General features: G+C 45.3%; 6 protein-coding genes across 6 annotated transcripts; 1 reads left to right on the top strand and 5 right to left on the bottom strand.

The window, feature by feature from the left end:
- Positions 1-21: 21 nt before the first annotated feature.
- Positions 22-8,868, bottom strand: C8R40DRAFT_1056980 (phosphatidylinositol 3-kinase; the record flags this gene model as incomplete). The annotated part of the gene is made up of 32 exons (XM_046225120.1): positions 22-257; positions 311-396; positions 475-589; positions 630-789; positions 841-1,194; positions 1,244-1,491; positions 1,546-1,683; positions 1,740-1,845; positions 1,902-2,039; positions 2,100-2,255; positions 2,306-2,506; positions 2,573-2,736; positions 2,785-2,977; positions 3,038-3,310; positions 3,361-3,538; positions 3,586-3,696; positions 3,742-4,487; positions 4,547-4,832; positions 4,884-4,984; positions 5,036-5,653; positions 5,703-5,931; positions 5,986-6,438; positions 6,491-6,728; positions 6,777-6,977; positions 7,030-7,102; positions 7,150-7,271; positions 7,322-7,515; positions 7,561-7,663; positions 7,726-7,927; positions 7,980-8,515; positions 8,568-8,700; positions 8,755-8,868. The coding sequence occupies 32 exons, from the start codon at positions 8,866-8,868 to the stop codon at positions 22-24; spliced, it is 7,206 nt and encodes a 2,401-aa protein (XP_046081502.1).
- A 389-nt stretch (positions 8,869-9,257) lies between these two features.
- C8R40DRAFT_646249 (amidohydrolase) lies at positions 9,258-11,889 on the top strand. The gene is made up of 17 exons (XM_046235760.1): positions 9,258-9,603; positions 9,653-9,854; positions 9,917-9,944; positions 9,998-10,134; positions 10,203-10,343; positions 10,396-10,468; positions 10,518-10,607; positions 10,672-10,695; positions 10,755-10,879; positions 10,934-11,027; positions 11,082-11,170; positions 11,235-11,314; positions 11,363-11,378; positions 11,453-11,479; positions 11,530-11,681; positions 11,739-11,781; positions 11,842-11,889. Exons 1-16 carry the CDS (start codon positions 9,418-9,420, stop codon positions 11,772-11,774), a joined length of 1,500 nt encoding a protein of 499 aa, XP_046081501.1. The 5' UTR covers positions 9,258-9,417; the 3' UTR covers positions 11,775-11,781; positions 11,842-11,889.
- Positions 11,890-11,972: 83 nt separating this feature from the next.
- Positions 11,973-14,496, bottom strand: C8R40DRAFT_646277 (X-domain of DnaJ-containing-domain-containing protein). Its single transcript, XM_046235761.1, has 14 exons — positions 14,338-14,496; positions 14,208-14,273; positions 14,104-14,159; positions 14,022-14,049; positions 13,924-13,962; positions 13,790-13,873; positions 13,147-13,731; positions 13,021-13,094; positions 12,890-12,961; positions 12,814-12,838; positions 12,658-12,735; positions 12,489-12,608; positions 12,343-12,419; positions 11,973-12,288 (listed from the first exon to the last, which is right to left on the bottom strand). Exons 1-14 carry the CDS (start codon positions 14,368-14,370, stop codon positions 12,144-12,146), a joined length of 1,482 nt encoding a protein of 493 aa, XP_046081500.1. The 5' UTR covers positions 14,371-14,496; the 3' UTR covers positions 11,973-12,143.
- C8R40DRAFT_646166 (uncharacterized protein) lies at positions 14,445-15,735 on the bottom strand. The gene is made up of 2 exons (XM_046235759.1): positions 15,326-15,735; positions 14,445-15,268 (listed from the first exon to the last, which is right to left on the bottom strand). Exons 1-2 carry the CDS (start codon positions 15,626-15,628, stop codon positions 14,744-14,746), a joined length of 828 nt encoding a protein of 275 aa, XP_046081499.1. The 5' UTR covers positions 15,629-15,735; the 3' UTR covers positions 14,445-14,743.
- A 46-nt stretch (positions 15,736-15,781) lies between these two features.
- Positions 15,782-17,695, bottom strand: C8R40DRAFT_1126501 (kinase-like domain-containing protein). Its single transcript, XM_046229027.1, has 7 exons — positions 17,594-17,695; positions 17,054-17,540; positions 16,820-16,996; positions 16,696-16,764; positions 16,432-16,644; positions 16,134-16,373; positions 15,782-16,085 (listed from the first exon to the last, which is right to left on the bottom strand). Exons 2-7 carry the CDS (start codon positions 17,315-17,317, stop codon positions 15,933-15,935), a joined length of 1,116 nt encoding a protein of 371 aa, XP_046081498.1. The 5' UTR covers positions 17,318-17,540; positions 17,594-17,695; the 3' UTR covers positions 15,782-15,932.
- C8R40DRAFT_646110 (uncharacterized protein) lies at positions 17,471-19,571 on the bottom strand. The gene is made up of 10 exons (XM_046235758.1): positions 19,238-19,571; positions 18,925-19,179; positions 18,705-18,872; positions 18,398-18,654; positions 17,999-18,344; positions 17,930-17,938; positions 17,853-17,861; positions 17,744-17,790; positions 17,594-17,698; positions 17,471-17,540 (listed from the first exon to the last, which is right to left on the bottom strand). The coding sequence occupies exons 1-9, from the start codon at positions 19,370-19,372 to the stop codon at positions 17,677-17,679; spliced, it is 1,248 nt and encodes a 415-aa protein (XP_046081497.1). The 5' UTR covers positions 19,373-19,571; the 3' UTR covers positions 17,471-17,540; positions 17,594-17,676.
- Positions 19,572-19,620: the final 49 nt, after the last annotated feature.

Here is a 19,620-nt window from a genome sequence, read left to right as displayed (position 1 = left end):
ATATAAATACAGATGCAAGTGTCATACATAGTACATCAATGACAACAGCACAAGCAAGTCGTCCATAAACGAATCACCAAAACGCACACCTAAAGAAGTTGAGAAAGAGGTGAGCACAGAATTTCGACAAAGGAATATTTGATTCACGCACCATCCGGAAAAAAGTTGACAAAGGTTCTCTAGTGAAGTAGCCTGGTTAATCAGCTTATCTACCTGAGATTTTACTGAAAGAGATTCCTCAGGGTTGAAGTCACGTCCTGAAAGAAATCAGTGGCCCTGAAAGATCAAGAACGGTCATGATCCCACCCACCTGTCAACTTCTTCTGTACGCGTTCATACACCGCTACCGCACGGTCATTTCGGACCTCGCGCACAACCTGCTCCCCTGCAAGGGTACTTCCAATTACTTGATCCACTTCTGTAAAAAAGGGGAGGAATCAGAAAGACCTTGAATTACAAAGTAGGATCAAGAACGCACCCCCAAAGATGTCGTTTTCATCTGCTCGAAATTTACGTCGTATTGGCCCTTGCGGATGAGCTGCAGCTCGAACTAGTTCGGCAGGGTTATCTGGATCTGGATAATTTTCAGCTCTTGTCTTGTAGTATCGCGATTGCTCAACTAAACTTACCTTCAATTCTCCTTCCTTCATCGGTCTGCATTAATCTCCAACTGATCAAGGGGTCATACACGAAGGCCTCCAACACTGCCATTAAGGACTCTTTGTTGTCTCTCAGCACCTTCATCGTAATCTCACAAGTATTCCGGAAACTTCCTTCAATGCCACTAACCTGTGGTGGTAATCGGTCAACGGTCTAGAGACATAGTACGGAGCGTCCCACCTCCATCGCCTGCGTTAGCATTCTCGTCAGCCGGAAGGGGACTGTTTCAGGAAACTTTTCACGCGTCATTGCGACCTCGAAACAATCACCGAAATCGCAGTTGATGACTTTCCCCGTGCTCCTTTCGACGAGTATATTTGAAGGATGACGATCACCCAATCCAAGGATATGTCCAACCATGCTGTTAACGGCAAGAGAGCGGGTGTAAGAGGATCGACGCTCTAACCAATGTTCCGAGTTCTGACTTTTGAGCCATAGTACCCGGTATAGATCTTGGCCAGTAGTGTTTTCCAAGGCGTACTCAAATACCTCGACTTTTTGAAGGAGAGTTAAATTTTCATAGTCTGGAGCCATCTATGCAGAGTATTCAGTGAAAGCAGGACCATTCAGGCATTCTTATTACCTGAAGCATCAAGCGATATTCGATGTTAAGGAGTACTTTTCTTGACTCTCGGTAGTCTCGTATGAGAACATGTAAAGTATCGCTCCCTTGGACCAATCCAAGCAGGCCAGCATTAGGAGCTAAAGGGACGATGGAATATCGCTGAATATGCAAACGTCGCATATAACTGTTAGTATCAACAGAAAGTAGGTTGTTAACGAGGCTGAAAAGTTGCATGACTCGTTCGTCCTGGCGAAGATCTTCGTGGCCTGACGAAAATCATACGTGAGCTTCAAGAGGTCAAAAGACACGAGGCGCATAACCTTTCAGAAGATATTGGTAATCTCTACCATCGCTTCCCTTCAGAGAAAATCGACGAGGTCGTTGTTTGGAAGCGATAACGGAAAGCTTTTGTGCAAAGCTTGCAATCGTAACAACATCCCGTCCACTTTGATATGTACCTAGTAAGAGAATAAATGTAAACATTCCGAGCCTTGTATTCGAGTGGAGAAATTACCTGGAACTGCCAATTTGAGATTTCGGATTGACAACAGGACCGGAGAAACATATTGTAAGTCCAATGTTATGAGCTGCGGAAGCTGCTTCTCAATTTTCTTAAAGACCTGTGGAGCCGATGATTTGGAAAAAAATTACGACCAATATTTTTCGGGAAGCTTACACCGTAATAAATGTCCCAAGCTTTATCTAGTTCACTGGTCTCCCCGTGAATACGATACCGACGGCAGACTTCTCTAGCTTCAGCTAATTCACGTCCGAAAACTTGAGCAAATGATGTTTCCCGTGCAGTTTGTGGCCCCTGGAACATATAGACCAATGAAAATGTGGTACATAATTGCATCACACAACCGTTAAATACCTCTTCTAATTTGGCATGCAATGGTTCAAGTACCGCAATCATGCCTTCCGGATTCTTCTCGTTGAAGTACAGACGAGAGGCTTCTTCGAGGCCTTCGTGCCATTGTTCGTGCCATAATATAGCAATGCGTATAATTTCATGGCTAATGACAAGCGCCTGAGGATTTATCAGTTTTTTCCTGAACCTTCGCACTGCCTGAGTAGTACCTGCTGTACGATATCCATACTGTGGTCGCGCATCTCGTCCATGATTCTAATTGCAGCATCTGCACGGGTTTCGCTGGAGGATTTGGATGCTACAGTAAGCGGATATATCAGGGCTTGGGGATGGTGTTTGCCTATGTTGATCAGCACATTATGGATGGTCCGTCTAATAAGCAAATTCGGTGTTTGAATTCTAGCAATGATCTTCGGAAGAGGTCAATGAAAAAGGTCGAGGATAGTCAACATCGAACCGTCTTTTGTTGACCTCACCTGTGGAATGACGTGAAGCCATGTGTCGATGCCTACTTTAGCAAATCCTTTAGTCATCGCATTACTGACATTTTCATTAGATCCAAATTTGAACCAAAGAGTTAGGAGTCGAAGGGTGTCTTGCAAGGCATCCTGATTCCGCAACGAGATAGATTGAAACAATCCTGTCTTGCTGTTAACCAAACCCCAACGTTGTTACAAGAGGTTCTCACCTTCAATTGCTTGGACAGCATGATTTGCAAGAGCGGTATGGGATACATTTTGCCCACTTTCCCTTTGGCTCTCCAAGTAATTGACAACATCTACATTTGCTAAAGCCCAGGTATGCCACGCCTTGTACCAATCTTGATCGTATTGGGTCGCATGAACATAACAGCCGAGGATGTTATTGACAAGATGGGGATCCTAATCGAAGGCTTTAGGACGTGGAGACGGATTAGAATGATTATGGCGGTCACAACTTACAGAACTCCAATCACTATTGAGTTGAACCTGCCAATCCCCCAATTTGAAGTAGCACCTGGCGAGTAACCTTGAGAGTTGATCACCTCGCTGTCTCATCGCCGAGGACCGTTGATGTTCGTTCTCCAACATATCATTCGATACCTTATTGGAAAACTCTTGGAGATACTTAAAGCTTTCTTGTTGAAGGCCGGTGGCCCATAGATACTTGAGATGAGCATATACGACATCGGGTGATGCTTTTAGGCTTTGTTGTTCGCGTATAGGATGATGGTTCTATCGAAGATAGTGAGCAAAGATATATTTCCAATTCGTGATTTGCAAACCCTGTCACCCGAGAGTAGGAATTCGATCGTCTTTTCAGCAAGGACCATGCGATCAGATTTGCGACAAAGGTTGGCGAATTTGATCCACATCTGAGGCGCATCTTCCGGTTTCAGCACCAAAGTGCGTACTTGAAGTATTCGTTGCCAGACTTCCACGTCACGTTGACACCCTTGCAATCTAAGAGTGTTCAGGAAAGACCCATCGGATGAATGCAATATTCCCACCGTTTCATCCATGTCCTTCGCATAGTGGCCTGACGATCGGGTTGATCAGCACTTTGCTTATAGGAAATGATTTCCTCCAACTCTGAAAGCATTTGAGCTCGAACCATGATACTATAAGGAGATCAGAGAAGAACAGAACTCTAGCAGTTGACTTACTTGTAGGAGCTAACATAACCTTCGCCAACAAAAGAGGTCAATTCTGGATAAAGTAAGTCTCTGGCTTTTGCTATCTGTGTTTTTGCTTTCGAAAACTGGTTTTGGTGTATGGATAATATTGCACGGTAGAAGGCACGATCTGGCGAATCAGGTCGCATGGTAGCAATGTAGTCGTCCATCGAATCCCACTCGTTTAGCGACCAAGCGGCAGCAGCGGCGATCGGTCCTATTTCACGACGGTCGTCATGATTTGCATGATCCCATATTTCATCTACCTGGACCGCCAGCTGATCCCATTCGCCTAAAGCATTAAGACACTTCATGCGGCCGATCTGAACGCCGGGAGCATTCGGGTCTGATTCTGCCTTTTTATTATAGACTTGGAGAGCCTCTTGCCACCGTCCAAGCCTCTCGTACCATTCCTCGTGTCTCGTAACGTCATATTGCTCACGGGCCATGAGTAAAGTTCCCCATGCAGCATCGTGTTGTTGTAGACGAGTGTTGATGGTTATGAGAGCTTCAATGGTTGAAGGTGACGGTTCTGACCAATACTCGAGCTCTTTGTAATGAAGGGCTTTTGCATAGGCTAAGTACTTCAAGGCGTACTCGCCCAGCGTGCGATGTTCAATTGGCAGCGGCTTTTCTTCATGTTCCATGAACTCGGCCAGATTCAACCATCGGTGGATGAGTTCAGAGGGGGCAGAAGGGGCGGAAATAGCTGTTTCAATGCTTCGAATCAAATCTTCCTGTAATGAGGAATTCAGTCAGTGTGAGCTTAGATGATCAGCGTGACGACATCACACACCTGATATTGATCATATAGCTCCGTCCAGCAAGACAAGAACGCAGCATTGAACAGCTCCTTCGCTAGGGGAGTGTGCACATCCACTAAACTCATACAAGCGCGAAGTGCAGGGGATGGTGACTCCTTCATAAACTCCACGCTCAGCTTATGCATCCACGCTGTCCAATCCTCCTTTGTAGAAACATCCGATGTGTCCCATGCTTGCTTCAAATGCTGCTGGTTTACGATCATTCTGGAGGTTTCAGCGGGAGCAGAATTTTCAGACCCCCTTGAGCTTTCGGAGACTCTGAAAAAAAATATTCGTCAGAAACAGAGAAATCCCAATGCAAAGTCTTACGTTATGTCGGCAGGTCCGTCTTGAGGTAATCGTTCTCCATTGAGAAGTTTGGAAATAAGATTCTCATAGCGAATATGGGTGATTCGATTTCTTAAAACTGCCTAGATAAGACATAAATAAGAATTCAAGCTCAGATCATGATATCGCGGTACCTTGTTAATGGTGGGCACAAAGATAGCGAAGTCCGAACCCAGCTGTATCGCGAGTGAGCACATAGTATCCAGAACTGCGACTCGGACATCCTGAGTGGCGGTGTCAAGTACGCGAACCAACGGATGTACAATGCGCGACGCGTGGTCGGAGAAGTTTACCCTCTTGGACAGTCCGTCAATAGTCTGAATTGCTCTTTTACGCAGAGCCGGGGTGCTATCGATGCGCTCATACGATTTAACGATGACAGGGATAACAAGGTGCAAATACTCCTCGATATTCGCTCCAAAGGTTTGGAAAGCATCGAGAACTTTCATTTGAGTGCTAATTTTTTTGTCAGTAAGATCACCGTCGAACACCTTCAAGACTAAGGGAATGATTCCGGACAGGAATGGTTTAAACTCTGCATTCAGAGCTTTTCCCAGTGCTTCAATAAGAGAAACGATTGGCAGATGGAGGGTTGCATTTTCCCAAAGATAGTTGATTAATTCGAAAATATCGTGGGTGTAGTTGCGAATATGTTGTTTGAGGATCCCAACTAGAATAGCAAGTTGCTGCAGGTGGAACTCTTGATATCGGGCAGATGAGTTGCGAGTAACAGTTGCAAAAGCAGGCATTATCTGAATGGCACTTAGCTTCATGAGCAAGATGATTTGCTTACTTGCTCACCTGAGGCAGAAAAGCGACAGATTTCAAGCCTTGCGTCTTGAAGATCGACATGATTGCCTCTATGACGGCATGATGATGGCTCCCCAACGCAGGATCTTTCAACACGGTGAGGAGAGAAGTGATCACCACAGTCTGGAAGTAGTCCTCGGAAGCACTTGGTGGGCCGGGCTGACTTATGGGGACCTGGTTTACGGACGTGACAGCAGTTTCGCTTGTCGCATCATCTGCGCTTTTGTCCTATTGAACATAGCAATCAGCGGCAGCTCTGGAATATAGATTGCACCTACATACTTTCCGTCGATACGGATCCACCGCGCCTAAGATACCCAGCACTTTGACAACCTCCCGTCGCACATTCTGAACAGGATCAGAGCGTAAAATCTTCCATAACACTTGTAAAAGCTGCGGGTGATCGACCAAAGGAGTGATGACATATCCAGTACTGGAGCACACTTGTCCAAGAGTTTTGAGCGCAGCGTCCCTTTTAGTTAAGGAGGTATCGGAAAGCTTGGACATGATAACCGGCATCAAGTTTTCGATATGAGGCAAAGCGCTTTCGCCAGCTGCGCAAGTGAGCTCTCCGAGACTTAGCATGATATTTGCAGCGACGTTGGGATTTGGATCGTTGGCTTTCCCGAGAAGAACACGAAGCATAGGGATCGCGTATGGCTTGATTATACGTTGCGTAGCTTGAATGAGAGCGCTGAGAATACTGGTGCATTCCTCCCGACTTCGCCTGTATTTAAAAATCAGCACCCCTTTATTTTTCATAAAACGTAATTACACACCGGACAGTCGAGTACTCTAATTCTGTCAAAAGTTGAATGAGAGCCTTCCTGAGTGAAGGCATGACATATGCTGGGTTGTGCTTCGCGAGTCGTCCAATCAGACCGACAGCCTTCACCCGATTCTCGAAAACTTCATCGTTCAACGCAATGAACAGCGATCGCACGTTCTCAGCTTGAGCAAGATGCTTGTCAAATCTTTCATGCAACGAGGCTAGCACAGTTTGTCGTATAGTAGAATCTGATAACAGCATTAGATTAACCTGGAGCCCACAATCCCAAAGCTCACCAGGATCAGCGATTCCAACCGTCAGGAGTTTGTCTAGAACGTCACTTATAACCTCTATGGCATGACTACTCGCCTGATAGCAAATGGGATCATGCATGAAGAGACGGCAACAAGTCAAGGCTGCTGCGCGCCTGACCTCCGGATGGTCATCCTCTAGATATGGTAGGGCACAACTTCGAACGACCTCGTTCAATGTGTGCCCTAAGAGGTGGCTTCAATAACTGACAACCGAATGATCTTGAAAATTTCGTACCATTGAAATCGAATGCACCCAAGGTTTTTAGAGCGAGGGTGATTAGTTCAGAGTCCTTTCCGTTCCCGCTGACCTGCATCGAAATCAGAAACAAACAGGTGAACGGAACAATGCTTGAACCTGCGAAACATTAAGATCCCGATTTATGACGGGTACTTCGGTCCTCCCTAGAGAGGGCGGAGCGCCCAAAGGTTTGTAAGGCTGTCCACTTAGTATTACACACAATATTTCAAGCAGTCGGTCTAGATAGGCCCTTCAGGAATTGTTTGGCACTCAGGATCACGGACTCTACCTTGGATGGTCCTTAGTAACGGAGGAATATCCCGGGCAATATATGTGAGAGCCTGAACCAAAGATTCGCTCAGGCCGCATGCAAACATAAGGTCAAGCTGGTCGTGAAGAAGCTTGGTCAAGTTTGGGCCCACAGCCTCCGCCAGCATACCAACACATTGAAAGATAGGTTCTTCGGAAGGTGCATTCTTCCTCCTGTAAAGAGATTAACAAAGAAAAAGGTAGATAAAATGTTCCTACCCTCGTGATTGAAGTCCGCTTTTGATTTGCTTCATGATGGAGTCCAAAAAAGGTTTCATATCGCTTCCAACTTGCTTGGCCGTGTGTCCTATAGCGATAAAAGCTTGCAGAATAGTCATGGCGTTTAGTTTGACATAGTCACAAAGCATAATGGAGTTGTACTACCGTAGTGACGTTCGCTAGATTTCTCCAGTTGTTGCAAAAGATGACCCATAGCTTTATGCAGAAAATGCTCCGTGAATGTTTGAGTATCATATTGAGCCAACGTAGGAATCAAAGTGATGACTGTTTTGCGCACAAGGCTATCTCTATGCATCTTGAATCGAAGAATCTGCTCTGCGCTGTCCATAAAGTTTTCTTTCATGAACTTGAGACGGGTGTATCAGTTGACGATTGCAAGAAATCACGATAGGACACACCATTCCGCCGTATAGGAGCAGCTCTCGATATGTGAGTAAAGAGCCATGAATGGTCTCTGGCTGAGATGACTTTAAGCCACCTTGAGCATCCTGTAATATCTTCGTCAAGAACGGGCTCCGTGTTTGACGTTCACGTTGAGTGATGATTTCAAGACAAGCAGCCAAGAGTTCGGCGGCTCCTTCACGGACCATGACGCGCTGATCCCGCAGGGAGACAAGGATGTTCTCGAACACCATGCTGATATGAGAATGGAAGTATGTGGGACTATTCCTGGCAAGCTCCTTGAGAATAAGAACGCCGGCATATCTCGGAGACTCTTGTTTAACGAGATCAATGGCTGCTGGAACCTCAAAGTCCATGAATCTTTCGCCGAATGCCGAGCCACCGATTTCCGCAATCTGGCCCAACGTTTTGGACGCTGCAAGCATAAGGTTGACATCTGCATTTGGGAGTAAATGCTTCACATAGTTGTAGAATCTGAACAGATTAAGTTTTGATTCAATAGTCTCTTCAGACTCAATATCGAGTAGTTGATCTGATAACGCTATGTCAAAACAGCAGGAGGTAAGAAGAAACGATGATCATACCTATAGCCAACAGACCACCGAAATTCTCCGCTGTATTCTGACTATGCATCAAGTCGAATATCCTACGATTAATATCATCATCCCATAGCTTAGCCGCAGTATCCGAGGGCATTTCTGCAACGGTGGTTAAGACCTTGAATTCATGTTAGAGACATCAGAGTGTTAGCTCGAGTTGAGGATATCGTACATAGCGTCGGAGGTCATGAGCAGCCTGAGACCTCGTTTCATGATTTTTGCTCTTCAAACCTTGAAACACAGAAGTGAGTGCGTCAGTTTGAACTGTCTGCAAGGCAGACGCCATCACTGCTGGATTGAAAGCTTGAAACGTGACGTCGACCGTGGGATGCTTAATCACGTGTAATCAAATAATTAGTTCCGAGCTCGAGATAACTCGCTTTGACCGGTCAGCATAGCAAAATTTTCACAACTTGATACCCAGAGACAAACTTCGAAACTGTACATGTTCCTGCCTTCTTATGTTCTGATGACTCGCAAAGATGTACTACCTTCATTGAAGCTACTTACGTGATGCCCCTGTTAAAAAACCACGCCGAATCTGGTACGTAGATGGCATTGGCAACGTTAAATTGTTGATGAATGCTTCTGCTCAAACTGGAAGTGGAAGCAATAAGAAACTCGATGCGGCGCGTGATTGCCAAAATTCAAGCATACCTCGTATGGGTAATTTGTAGTCGAATATGACTCTTCTTCCGCCAATGGCGGAACGTTCATCATCATCGGGTGTGTCAGTTAGAGGTTACCGACAGACATTCGCAGGCGGGAATATGCAACGGCAGCTACGGAGCGAGCGGAGAAGAGCGGAGTGGATTGACTCAATTACTTACAGATAATGTTCGGTCTGGATCTTGTGCAAATTTTTACCACTTCCTTTCACATTGTGAGCACCATGAGACCAAAAAATGTCGATCGTCAAACGAGTGGTTGCTTCGGAGGCTTCAAACTGCGGTCTTTCGTTAGCGGAAAGCAGAAACAAGGAAACGAAAAATTACCAGCTTCGAGGGAAGGAGATGAGAAGGTAACAAACCTTTTTTGAGTTCCTATCAGTTTTTTCACCAAGTCTACAGGTTCTGGCACCTTCTCGCGACTTTGACTTTGGCATACCGTCTGAATGGGGTTTATCCCTCGAACAGTCATCATTTGACTCTTCCCTTCCTCCTTACACTACACTTGTGGATGCGAGCAAATCCTCCGCGGCAGAACAAACGATCAGCAGGGTCTTAGATGAACTTGAGTCTGAATTGCATGAATTGAGCATGAAAATACATGGTCTGTGTATGGTTTCCAAAACCTGTCGTACATGGTACTAAAATTTGAGCCGTCCTTTGCAGACCATCCAGAGATCGCTTTTCAAGAAAGGTATTTCAGGCACTCAAATCTTTAGCGGACTATTTATAGGAAATCTCAACTAGATACGCGCGAGACACACTAACAGCATTCATGCACCGCCATAAATTTCATGTTACTTCCGGATATCTCGGTTTGGAAACAGCTTGGCGGGCTGAATATTCTTATGGGAGAGGTGGGAAGGTCATTGGCATTAATTCAGGTACGATGCACTCTCCGCTTAAGATGATAGGGGCTCCTTCACCTAACTGGTCGCTGGCTTGCAAACAGAAATGGACGCACTGAAAGGAATTGGACATGCATGCGGTCACAACCTCATCGCTGCAAGCGGCTGTGGAATCGCAGTCGCGTTGAAGGTTGCATTGGAGACTCATGATATTCCTGGAAAAATAATTCTCTTAGGAACGCCAGGTAAATATTTCTTCTCCTTAGTTCGAATCCTCGGGTATTAACAACAACATAGCGGAGGAGGGCGGGGGAGGAAAGATCATCCTTCTCCAAAGAGGGGGGTACGATGAAATGGACTTCTGTCTGATGTAAGCTAAACATATACCGAGGTTTTTTCGAAGAGCTCACGAAAGATAGGTCACATCCAGGACCAGGACCCCTGAATTCCTTCGACATCGGCTCGACGACGGCTGTTCTAACTTTCGAAGTTGAATATCTTGGGAAAGGGTTAGTCAACCTGATTATATTGTGATTTTATCGGCAGATATTTCTCATTAACACCGAAATATAGCGCCCACGCTGGGGCAGCACCATGGTATTAACTTCTTATCAGTTAAGATCATATCGATATTAAAAGCTGAATGTCGGCGACAGGGAAGGTATCAATGCACTGGATGCAGCGTTTCTTGCCTATTCTAGCCTGTCCGTCCTTCGGCAGCAGATGAAACCAACTCATCGGTCGCATGGTATCGTTCAAGGACAAGACTGGATCTCCAATGGTCCGGTTGATTATCACTCGTTCAAAACCACATTCTGACCTAGTATATATTTAGTAATTCCGGACAACGCAAGATTGCGCTGGCAGGTGAGGGCCCCCACTTACGATGAACTGGTCGTACTTGCAGAGAGAGTCCGTAAATGTTTCGAGTAAGCCTTGCAATTCTTCGTTGGCATTTATTATTAATCATCACCCTATCACAGAGCAGCGGCTCTAGCAACAGGCTGCACAGTGAAAATCGATCAAGACTCGAAGTTGCCGTATTACGAGCTGAAGAATAATCCTATCCTTGGTGAGCAACGTTTTACCACTGACACTGATCGTTGGTATTCATAAAATCACTGTTGTATGAAAAGCGAGGATATTTAGTGGAATTGTCCGGACCCAGTATGGGCACTCTGTGCGCACGAATGGCTCCGCAGCTTCCACGGACTTTGTGAGTGGAACGTTTCCATATGTTCTACTGTATATAATACTCCTTCAGGGCAATGTCAGTTATCGTGCGTAATACCAGATATATATATATAGCATCCGAACAGCTTTCAACGATAATCATCCTGTGGTTTTTCTTTAGACTTGCCAGCTCTGCACCCATTGTATTGTATATATTGCTTGTATTTTCCAGTTGACGACACTCTAACACTTTCGTAGCTATACCCACAGAACCTCATGGAGGTAATCATACCCCAGCCTTCACAAAAGCCTCAGCAACAAAAGAAGCCCACGCCGCCAACATGATTGCTACTCGAGGCTTAGCAATAACTGGACTCCGTGTGATCCAAGATGATGAACTTTTCCGAGAGGTGCGTATATTACCCAACTTTGCGTTCTTCCAAAAGCTCAATGGTATCTGGTTATAGATGCAAGCTACATCAGCTTGCCACTCTGCACTTTGAATATTGGGTTGGTCATTAGCTACTAAGGAGAATCATCGAATGTGACAACTGACTCCTGAATCCCTAGACACTCCGTTTACTTTCATACTTGGTTTTACGAGGGCGTCCAAAGGGGCAGCAGAGAACTTGAGAATTAGATGGAAGCCTATGGACGCTCATGTCAGACTAGTCAGGGGTCCCGCAACAATCCGATGAAATGAGGATAGCCAGGTATATCCGCATATATATATATATTGTGGGACGAGTAGTAATGTATAAACTGTAACATCGATGAACGCAGAACCGAAATACGAGACCATCATTAAGATTAGGAGGGTAAAATTGCATGTTTTTAGACCGTTGACACTCAAACGACGAAGGTCCTGATTCTCAGGAAGCAGGTGCACCGGCCGTGGCCACTGGTTGGGGCGTCGTCTGGTCCGGAGTTTCCTTGACATGGTGAGCATGTCGCGAGGTGTCTTTACCCTTGCCTACTTTCGGTTTCGGTTTGGGCTGTGCGGCTTCAGCGACCATTCTGTCCATAGAGAACCAGTCAGACCAAGCAATCTAAAAACTTCAAGGAACTTACCGCTCTAACTCACGACGCTCTTCGTCAGACTCATCTGGTTCTGCAGCTTTGAAGATTGCCCCCATGAGCATTAAGCCCTATTTACAAAGTTTGAAGGATCAACTTCGAAAACCCAAACATTATAAACTACGAATGATGTAGCTTACCTTAGCTCGATTGAGAAGCACAGTTTCCGAGGCACCGGGTTCCTTCAACACGTTGTCAACAACTTCTCTCAAAACTTGAACAACTTCGAAACGGGCGCCGCGCCAGGAGGCAAGCATTATCTGAAAGTAATATAGAATTGAGCTTAATTTAAAAGGTTGAAGAACTTACTTTGCCGGTGACATCCATTTCTAGAGCCTTGAGTTCAGCCTCATCGACATCGCCTTTGGCTTGTAATTTCTCCATTTCCTGAAACACAATGATGAATTTGAGTTCTTGATTCTTGATAGGTGAAGAAGAAGTAATGCCAGAGCCAAGTCCTCTTACCAATATCGTGTCCCGTACACTCAAGCTGTCGCAAAGGTTTCACATATATAGATAGTGAGGATAATTTTGGACATACGCGCTGCCAATCACTCCCCACACGTCTTTGGCGAGAGTTCCCTTTTCTTTGAGCCGAGAGAAGAATCCTGGACTATCGTGCGTACAAGACATGAGAAGGCTGACTAGAACCCTTGCTACTACAAAACTTACATCCCCAAAAACTTTCTCGACTTGAAGAAGGATGTAGCTTTCATCATATATACGTTGCCAATGGTATGCAGAAGCTGATTTCACTTAGTCGTTTTCCGTTGTTGAACAGACTTTAGACGAACGCACCTCCACGCCAAAGCTCTCTAATTTCAGATCCTCGACCTCTCGTTTCATCTTTGCCTCGAATGCAAGTGTTTCTGGATCGTCCTTGTCGCCAGGGTGTTTCGCATCAACAAAAGGTCGCAATCGCTCAATCATCTTTGTAGTGAGCATGTTTACCCGAGCTTCCATGACCTTTCTCCTCTCCTTCTCCTGCTCTCGAAGTTTTTCCTTCTGTTCGGCTTTGCGCTTACGAGCGGCTTCCCGTTCCTTCTCTAGTTTTTCCTTTTCGGCTACGCTATGGGAAGGAGAGGGTGACGGTGACTGGGCATGTTCTCCATGGATAACAAGCGAAGAGTTTCCGTTGGGTTGAGTTGTGGCTTCGGAGAGTGAAGAAGGTGAAGATGTAGGAAGTTCCGATGATGTATTTGCGACGGAAGTAGGATTGGGAGGAGGTTCTTCATGGTGAATCGCAGGTGTCTGTTCGCCTGCAACTGGTGGAGTGGATGGTTTGTCTGGATTAATCTGTTTATCTATTTCAGCCTTCTCCTCGTCAGTCATCATTGTACTGGCAGCTTCAGTCATGTCTTTCATGATTGAAATTTCACCAATCTGTCAGAACAAATCTGTTCAAACGCAACAAGAGAGAAATCAGCGATGTGATACGCACGTAATCGTGGAATCTTTCTCCGCCGAATACATTAGCAAAGAAACCCGCGGCATCGTCCATCGACAGGCCTCCTTCCTTGTCCGTCTACAGGAGCAATCATTGATATGAATGATGACCACAGGGAGAACAAGTACCATAGCTTTGCCATTCTTGTCATATACTGCGCGCATATTCTGATAAGGAACATCATCGTATGGGCGCATCATGAAGCTTGAGGTTGTGCGGTACTCACAGGATCTGACAGAACCTGATATGCTTTACTATTGAGGTAAACACGTTCAGCATACTAACTCAAAGGAGAAGTTCTGGCGCACCTAATTTCCTTGAACTTCTCTTCAGCATCTACGGAAGGATTCTTGTCCGGATGATACTGAGTACAGTTTAGCCAAAGCAGAAATAACGAGGCTTGGAAGCACACCTTCATCGCCGCCTTGCGATACCCCCTCTTGAGCTGGTTATCATCAGCATCGACGGAAACTTCCAGCTGTAATGCATCGTGAGCTACAGCTTCTGCACAAGAAATGTGCAGCGCAATCTAGCGGTCATACCAGATCATAATATTCAGTTTCAACTGGAGCCATGGGATAAAATATTAGGAGAAGAAAAGAACGGCGGAAGCGAAATCAAAGAATAAATTTAGAGATGTTGGGCACAAGGAAACAAATTTTGGGCAGATTACGTCACATAGTGCAGTCCAGGCCATGAATCAGGTTGAACGTTTTATGGATAAAACTATTTCTGAAATATGTGTACGTGGTAGTACTACAGTAGCATCGTGATAGATATACATGAAGATGTGATTGTAACATAGAAACATTACATGTGGAATGACGCGAGTGTTTCGAAGCGTATTGCCAATCTAAAGCAATTCCGTCCTTTAACAATGCAAATAAGCAATAATGATAATATGTCGACTGGTACACCAGATGACACGGAAAATTCGAAATGCGCAAATTATTGTTCATCGCGACCGCTCAAGTCCAAGGTCGACGTTGAAAAGCGTACCGCCTTCCTAGGAGGCACGAAATTCGTCGCAGTATCTTGAGAAGATGCAGTAGGTGATGGTAATGTCGAAGGTGGCATGGAAGAAGATTGGTTAGAGGACAATAGACGCGACATGCGTAACTTGAGGGAGAGCAGTGAGCGATTGGATCGCGGAGTAGGAGGAAGATTGGAAGAGGCAATGGTCGTGGAGGAGACTGAATGAGGATCGAGTGAAGGGGGTAATGAATTTGGTTGGCCAGTTTTTTTCATCGCAGAGCGAGAAGGAGGAGGGGGTAGGGGAATCGGGGTATGATCTCCCGGGAAGAGATTGTTTGATACGGGTGGAGGACGAAGATGTGGTGTTCGAGATATGTGAAGACCCATAGCTATCTGCTCAATAGACGGGGGAGACGCATAAGGGTCCTGTCGTTTAATTCTTGTAGAATGCTGAATAGTCCGCTCTGCAGGAGTAGAATAGATGCTCATAGCATTTGCCTAAGCAAAAGTTTAGTAAATACGTAGAAATCATAGAGAGACGTCAGGTATATTCACAGAATCGATAGGCAACTGCTTCTTCGAATTCTGTGTAGCGGGGTGAGAAATGAAGAGTGACTTCCTCACGCTAGACATTATGCGAGACGTTTTGTTGGAGCGATTGATCACTAGTTCTGGTGTCGGAAAATATGAACTAGCCTTGCTGGAGCGAAGCGCAGTATCGTGCTGCAAATCGAGGCTGCGGGAATGGGAATGAAGTCTAGAAAGGGTTGTACGAGCAGAAGGTGGTGATGGTGAAGATGAATGTCGCTTCTGCGACGAACGAGGAGCCACGAAGGTGTCGCGAGATGATATTTCCATGATTCTGACGTCGTGGTATGCAGCAAGGGTCCACAATGTGTGAAATAAGTGCCGCCTGTGAACAACGTTGAACGAGGAAGGTGAATGTTCAACGAAGACCTGCGGCCCGCCGGCTATCACTCAATTGTTCTCATCGTGCGCCGAAAATAACATGTGGCAGTGTACCTTCTGTATTATTAATCTGAATTTCGAACCCTGGGGAAGGGGAACATTGGGGATGGTTTGATTTAACCTTCCCATCCCAGAGAGAATCAAATCATCTTACATTGTATGTACAGAATCGTGATACCACTACGGAATTGATTTAACTTGACCGACTTGTTTTGTGGCCTATGTGAACTCCAAAAGGTCGACGGACAGCTGCACTTCGACTACCCAGTTTACGTCTCCTCACCAAGGTCGAGCCGCTAGGATTGTGTAAAGATACATCCCAGTTAAGAGCCTCCATCGGAGAATCCTATTGAAAATTAGGAAGCAGCTTAGATAAAAATGAACGTGTAATTACCGGAATAATTTCCATCTGAAAATCAGTATTGGCATTCATCATCAACTCGACCACCTGGGTCATACTTGATCTATCCAGCGGGTTGTGGCTCCAGCACACCTGGGTTATGTCCCAAAGACGATCCGGCATAATTCTACCGAAGGGATCCGTCGATCGTTCAGGCCGTTCTTCGGCCATGACGCGTAGCATAACAGCGGGGTCATGAGGAATGTGAGCAAAGGGTGGTTTCCCTGTGAAAAGCTGGGGCAAGTGGTCGTTTGAGTCAAAAGGCAAATAGTATGGATTTAATCGGACAAACCTCGATGCAAACGCAAGCAAATGAATACACATCGCTGGCAAAAGTTCGTCGAAAATGGTCCAACCCAAAGGCTTGCGGATGATGAAGCTCCGGAGCCATCCATCTCACGGATCCAGCCTGTTGAGAAGGGGTCGCTGCCGTTGCATCCTCAAAAACGGCAAGACCGAAATCTGCAAGACACGCGTGCCAATCATCGTTGACGAGGATATTGGACTAGCACTCCAAGGTCAAGAGATGAGATTCTATGAAAATTGGTTTACATACCCCACGAAGATCCCCATGAACAATACGCTGTGAGTGTAAATATGCCAGGCCTTGAGCCACCTCGAAAAGCTGTAGGACATCGATAAATGCGTAAATGGAAGAGACACAGAATATGCTGGTTTACTTTCTGCTCGACATTAACATGTCCATATTCGTGAAGATGATTTAAAATAGTTCCATGTCGCATCCACGGCGACACCATGCAAAGATATGATGGGAAACTCTCTGAGTCAATTCCGCAGAAAGGTAGGACAAATGGATGTCGAAGCTTCTGCCATAATAAGGCTTCTCGACAAAAATGCTATCAGAGTCAATTTAGTATGTGAGTCGTTATCATTTTTACGAGGGCAGGACACACTCGCTGAGCTTTACGCTTCCCCGTAATATCGCCCTGAAAAACTCTAATGCGTTTCAATGCAACGTCCTGGTCCATATAAGTGGCGCGATATATATCAGCAAATGTTCCACCTCCACATGCATGCGAGCTTTGGCGACATACACCTTTAATGAAAAGGGAGGTGGGGATAGTATCGGATCGTTCAGAAAGTTTGATCATTAAGCGTTGAACATCATGATAGAAAGTATTATGGTCGTCCATTTTCAGAGAGCGTCTGTCTAGCATCTGATGAAATGGGGTTGGTGACTCTGCCTGGATCAAGGATATATTCTACCTCTTGCATCAGATCAACGCAATCTTGAGCATCTTCGCCTTGTAAATCCGCCACAGTCTGTTTATACTCATCTGAAAACACCACGGCACGGAAAAGCTTAGCAATCTCGATTTCGTCCTTCTTGAGAGCCTCGCGCAACAGGCCATGATCAGATACTGGAAATATCGAGAAGAACTTGAAATAACGCTCAAAATGTACAAACTATAGAAAAAGTAAATGTGACTCACTTGCAATAATCTGATTCGAAACTGTCGGCTCTCAACGAGGCAAGATATTGTATCTAGGGAGGCCATGAAGTCTATGAGTTGCATCAAGTCGTCTTCCAATCTGAACTTCTACAATGAGAATGCTATCTTTCTATTGGTTGAATCTCACACCTTTGGTTTTGGAATCCGACTTCTTTTCTCAGGAGATTAACCACGTTCTTCATTTAGTTCCCATAAGTCTATTTGCTCAGAACCTGATGTTCGATAAGCTCGACTGCACCTTATAGACCTTGAAGAAGGGAATTTGGGTGAATCACCGTGACGATTTTGAAATCATGTTAGATCTATGTACGATACCTTCAAGATCTGAGAATAGATAACTGAACGTCAAAACATGTTTAACTTGAAGATCGAAGAAAAACATACATGTTCATCTCTTCGGACCGCGTCGTATCTCAATATCTTCTTTTTGATCCTCGAGGCGATGAAATCGTCATTTGTTGCAAAGGAAGGCAAAGCAAATTTCGAAAATTGTGTTAGAGATTCACCAGTATTTATCCGATCCTCTGATTCCGTTAATTTTGCGAGTGTGAGAATGGTCTTCGCGACTCGAATGGAGGAATCGGCTGTGATGTCTGTTAGGTCTCCAGAGGAAAAAAGCTCTTCTCTTGGTATGCCGAGGTCACGACAGCCTGATAGAAATTTGGCGAGATTGACATTGTCCCTGTCATTGGGACGAATTAAAGGGCTACGGCCAATGGCGTTCAGTGTCCTTAGAAGCGAATCAGAGATTTCCCGTGCTGATGCGGACCCGAAACAACCTACTGGCAAAGAACGTATCCATCTTTAAGGGCTTCGGATAGAGCAAGAATCGTGTCGTAGTCAACTTGTAAGTCATATTGCCTGGTCCATTTACTCATCACCCTTAGGAGAACGCGGAGGCGAATCTCGACTAGATCGAAGGGTTTCTCCCCTCCAGGATCACTGCGGCGGCGGAGACGCGGTTCCATGCAAGAGCATAGGAATGATATTGCTTTCCTTAGAAGAGAGCGATCATTATCAGTCATCTGAAACGCATCCATCTGGTACGAGTCAGCAAGATGACCAACTTCAAAAGAACAGACGGCCTCACTGCGTTCATGGTGTTTGCCGTATCTTTTCTAGAATCGACGAGATTTAGGAGATTTGGTGTAGAAGATATTTGTAGATTCGAAAGGGGACGTGGTTGTCGGACATCAATGGTATTTTCAATGGCACTTGGCAAGCTGGAGCTTGCATCTGAAGGAGAAGACGCATGATCCTAGGCATGCAATATTTAACAAAATACTGAATATAGATCGGCAAGTCCTCACAAAATAATAGTCAACAATCTCTTCCACATCAGGCAGTTCCTCAGCTATCACCAAAACGGGAGCCAGAGGACTCATTCGGTAAATGTCGTCATACCATCCTTCGCACTCCTTATCGCTTCCGAATTGTAGAAAGTACTGAGTACCTCCCCGCATTGTCAGCTGTAAGCAGCGAGGGCGGTCCACTGAATTGTCGTTGACATAGATCCCTTTAATTAAAGCGAGAGATAATCTGAAGATAAACTGGTGTTCGTCCGCCTGAAAAGAAGATCTTTATTACCAAAATGGACGTGAACGATACACAGCTACGACTCACATTCTTGTACACGAGCAGGAAATTTGACTTGAGAACGATCCACCGTTCCCTCCAGCCCTTCCAAGATATGCCCGATTTCTTGATGTTTGCTGATCCACAGCGAATGACCGTTGCATATGTGAGTGAGAGTACCATTGGAAGAGACGTTCAGCAGCGTTCAGCCCGGGTTGTATATCGCGAGTGTGACATATCTATATTCGAAGGTATCTGATGAAAATATCATGTGTTCGAGTTCGTTAAACGGACGAATCAGAAAGTCTTTATGAACATAGTAAGATTGCTGTAGACCAGCTCTGTCAATGTGTCCATGACAACTGATCATGGCAAGTTGAAGTATACAATGATTTTGAACCCCAGGTTGTTTTTGTATGTACTAGGGCCGG

Source organism: Lentinula edodes, assembly GCF_021015755.1.
Source record: "Lentinula edodes strain Le(Bin) 0899 ss11 chromosome Unknown C8R40scaffold_45, whole genome shotgun sequence".
In the NCBI taxonomy this organism is placed as follows: Eukaryota; Fungi; Basidiomycota; class Agaricomycetes; order Agaricales; family Omphalotaceae; genus Lentinula; species Lentinula edodes.
The sequence above is the reverse complement of the archived record's forward strand: the minus strand, read 5'-3'. Positions and strand labels throughout refer to the sequence as shown.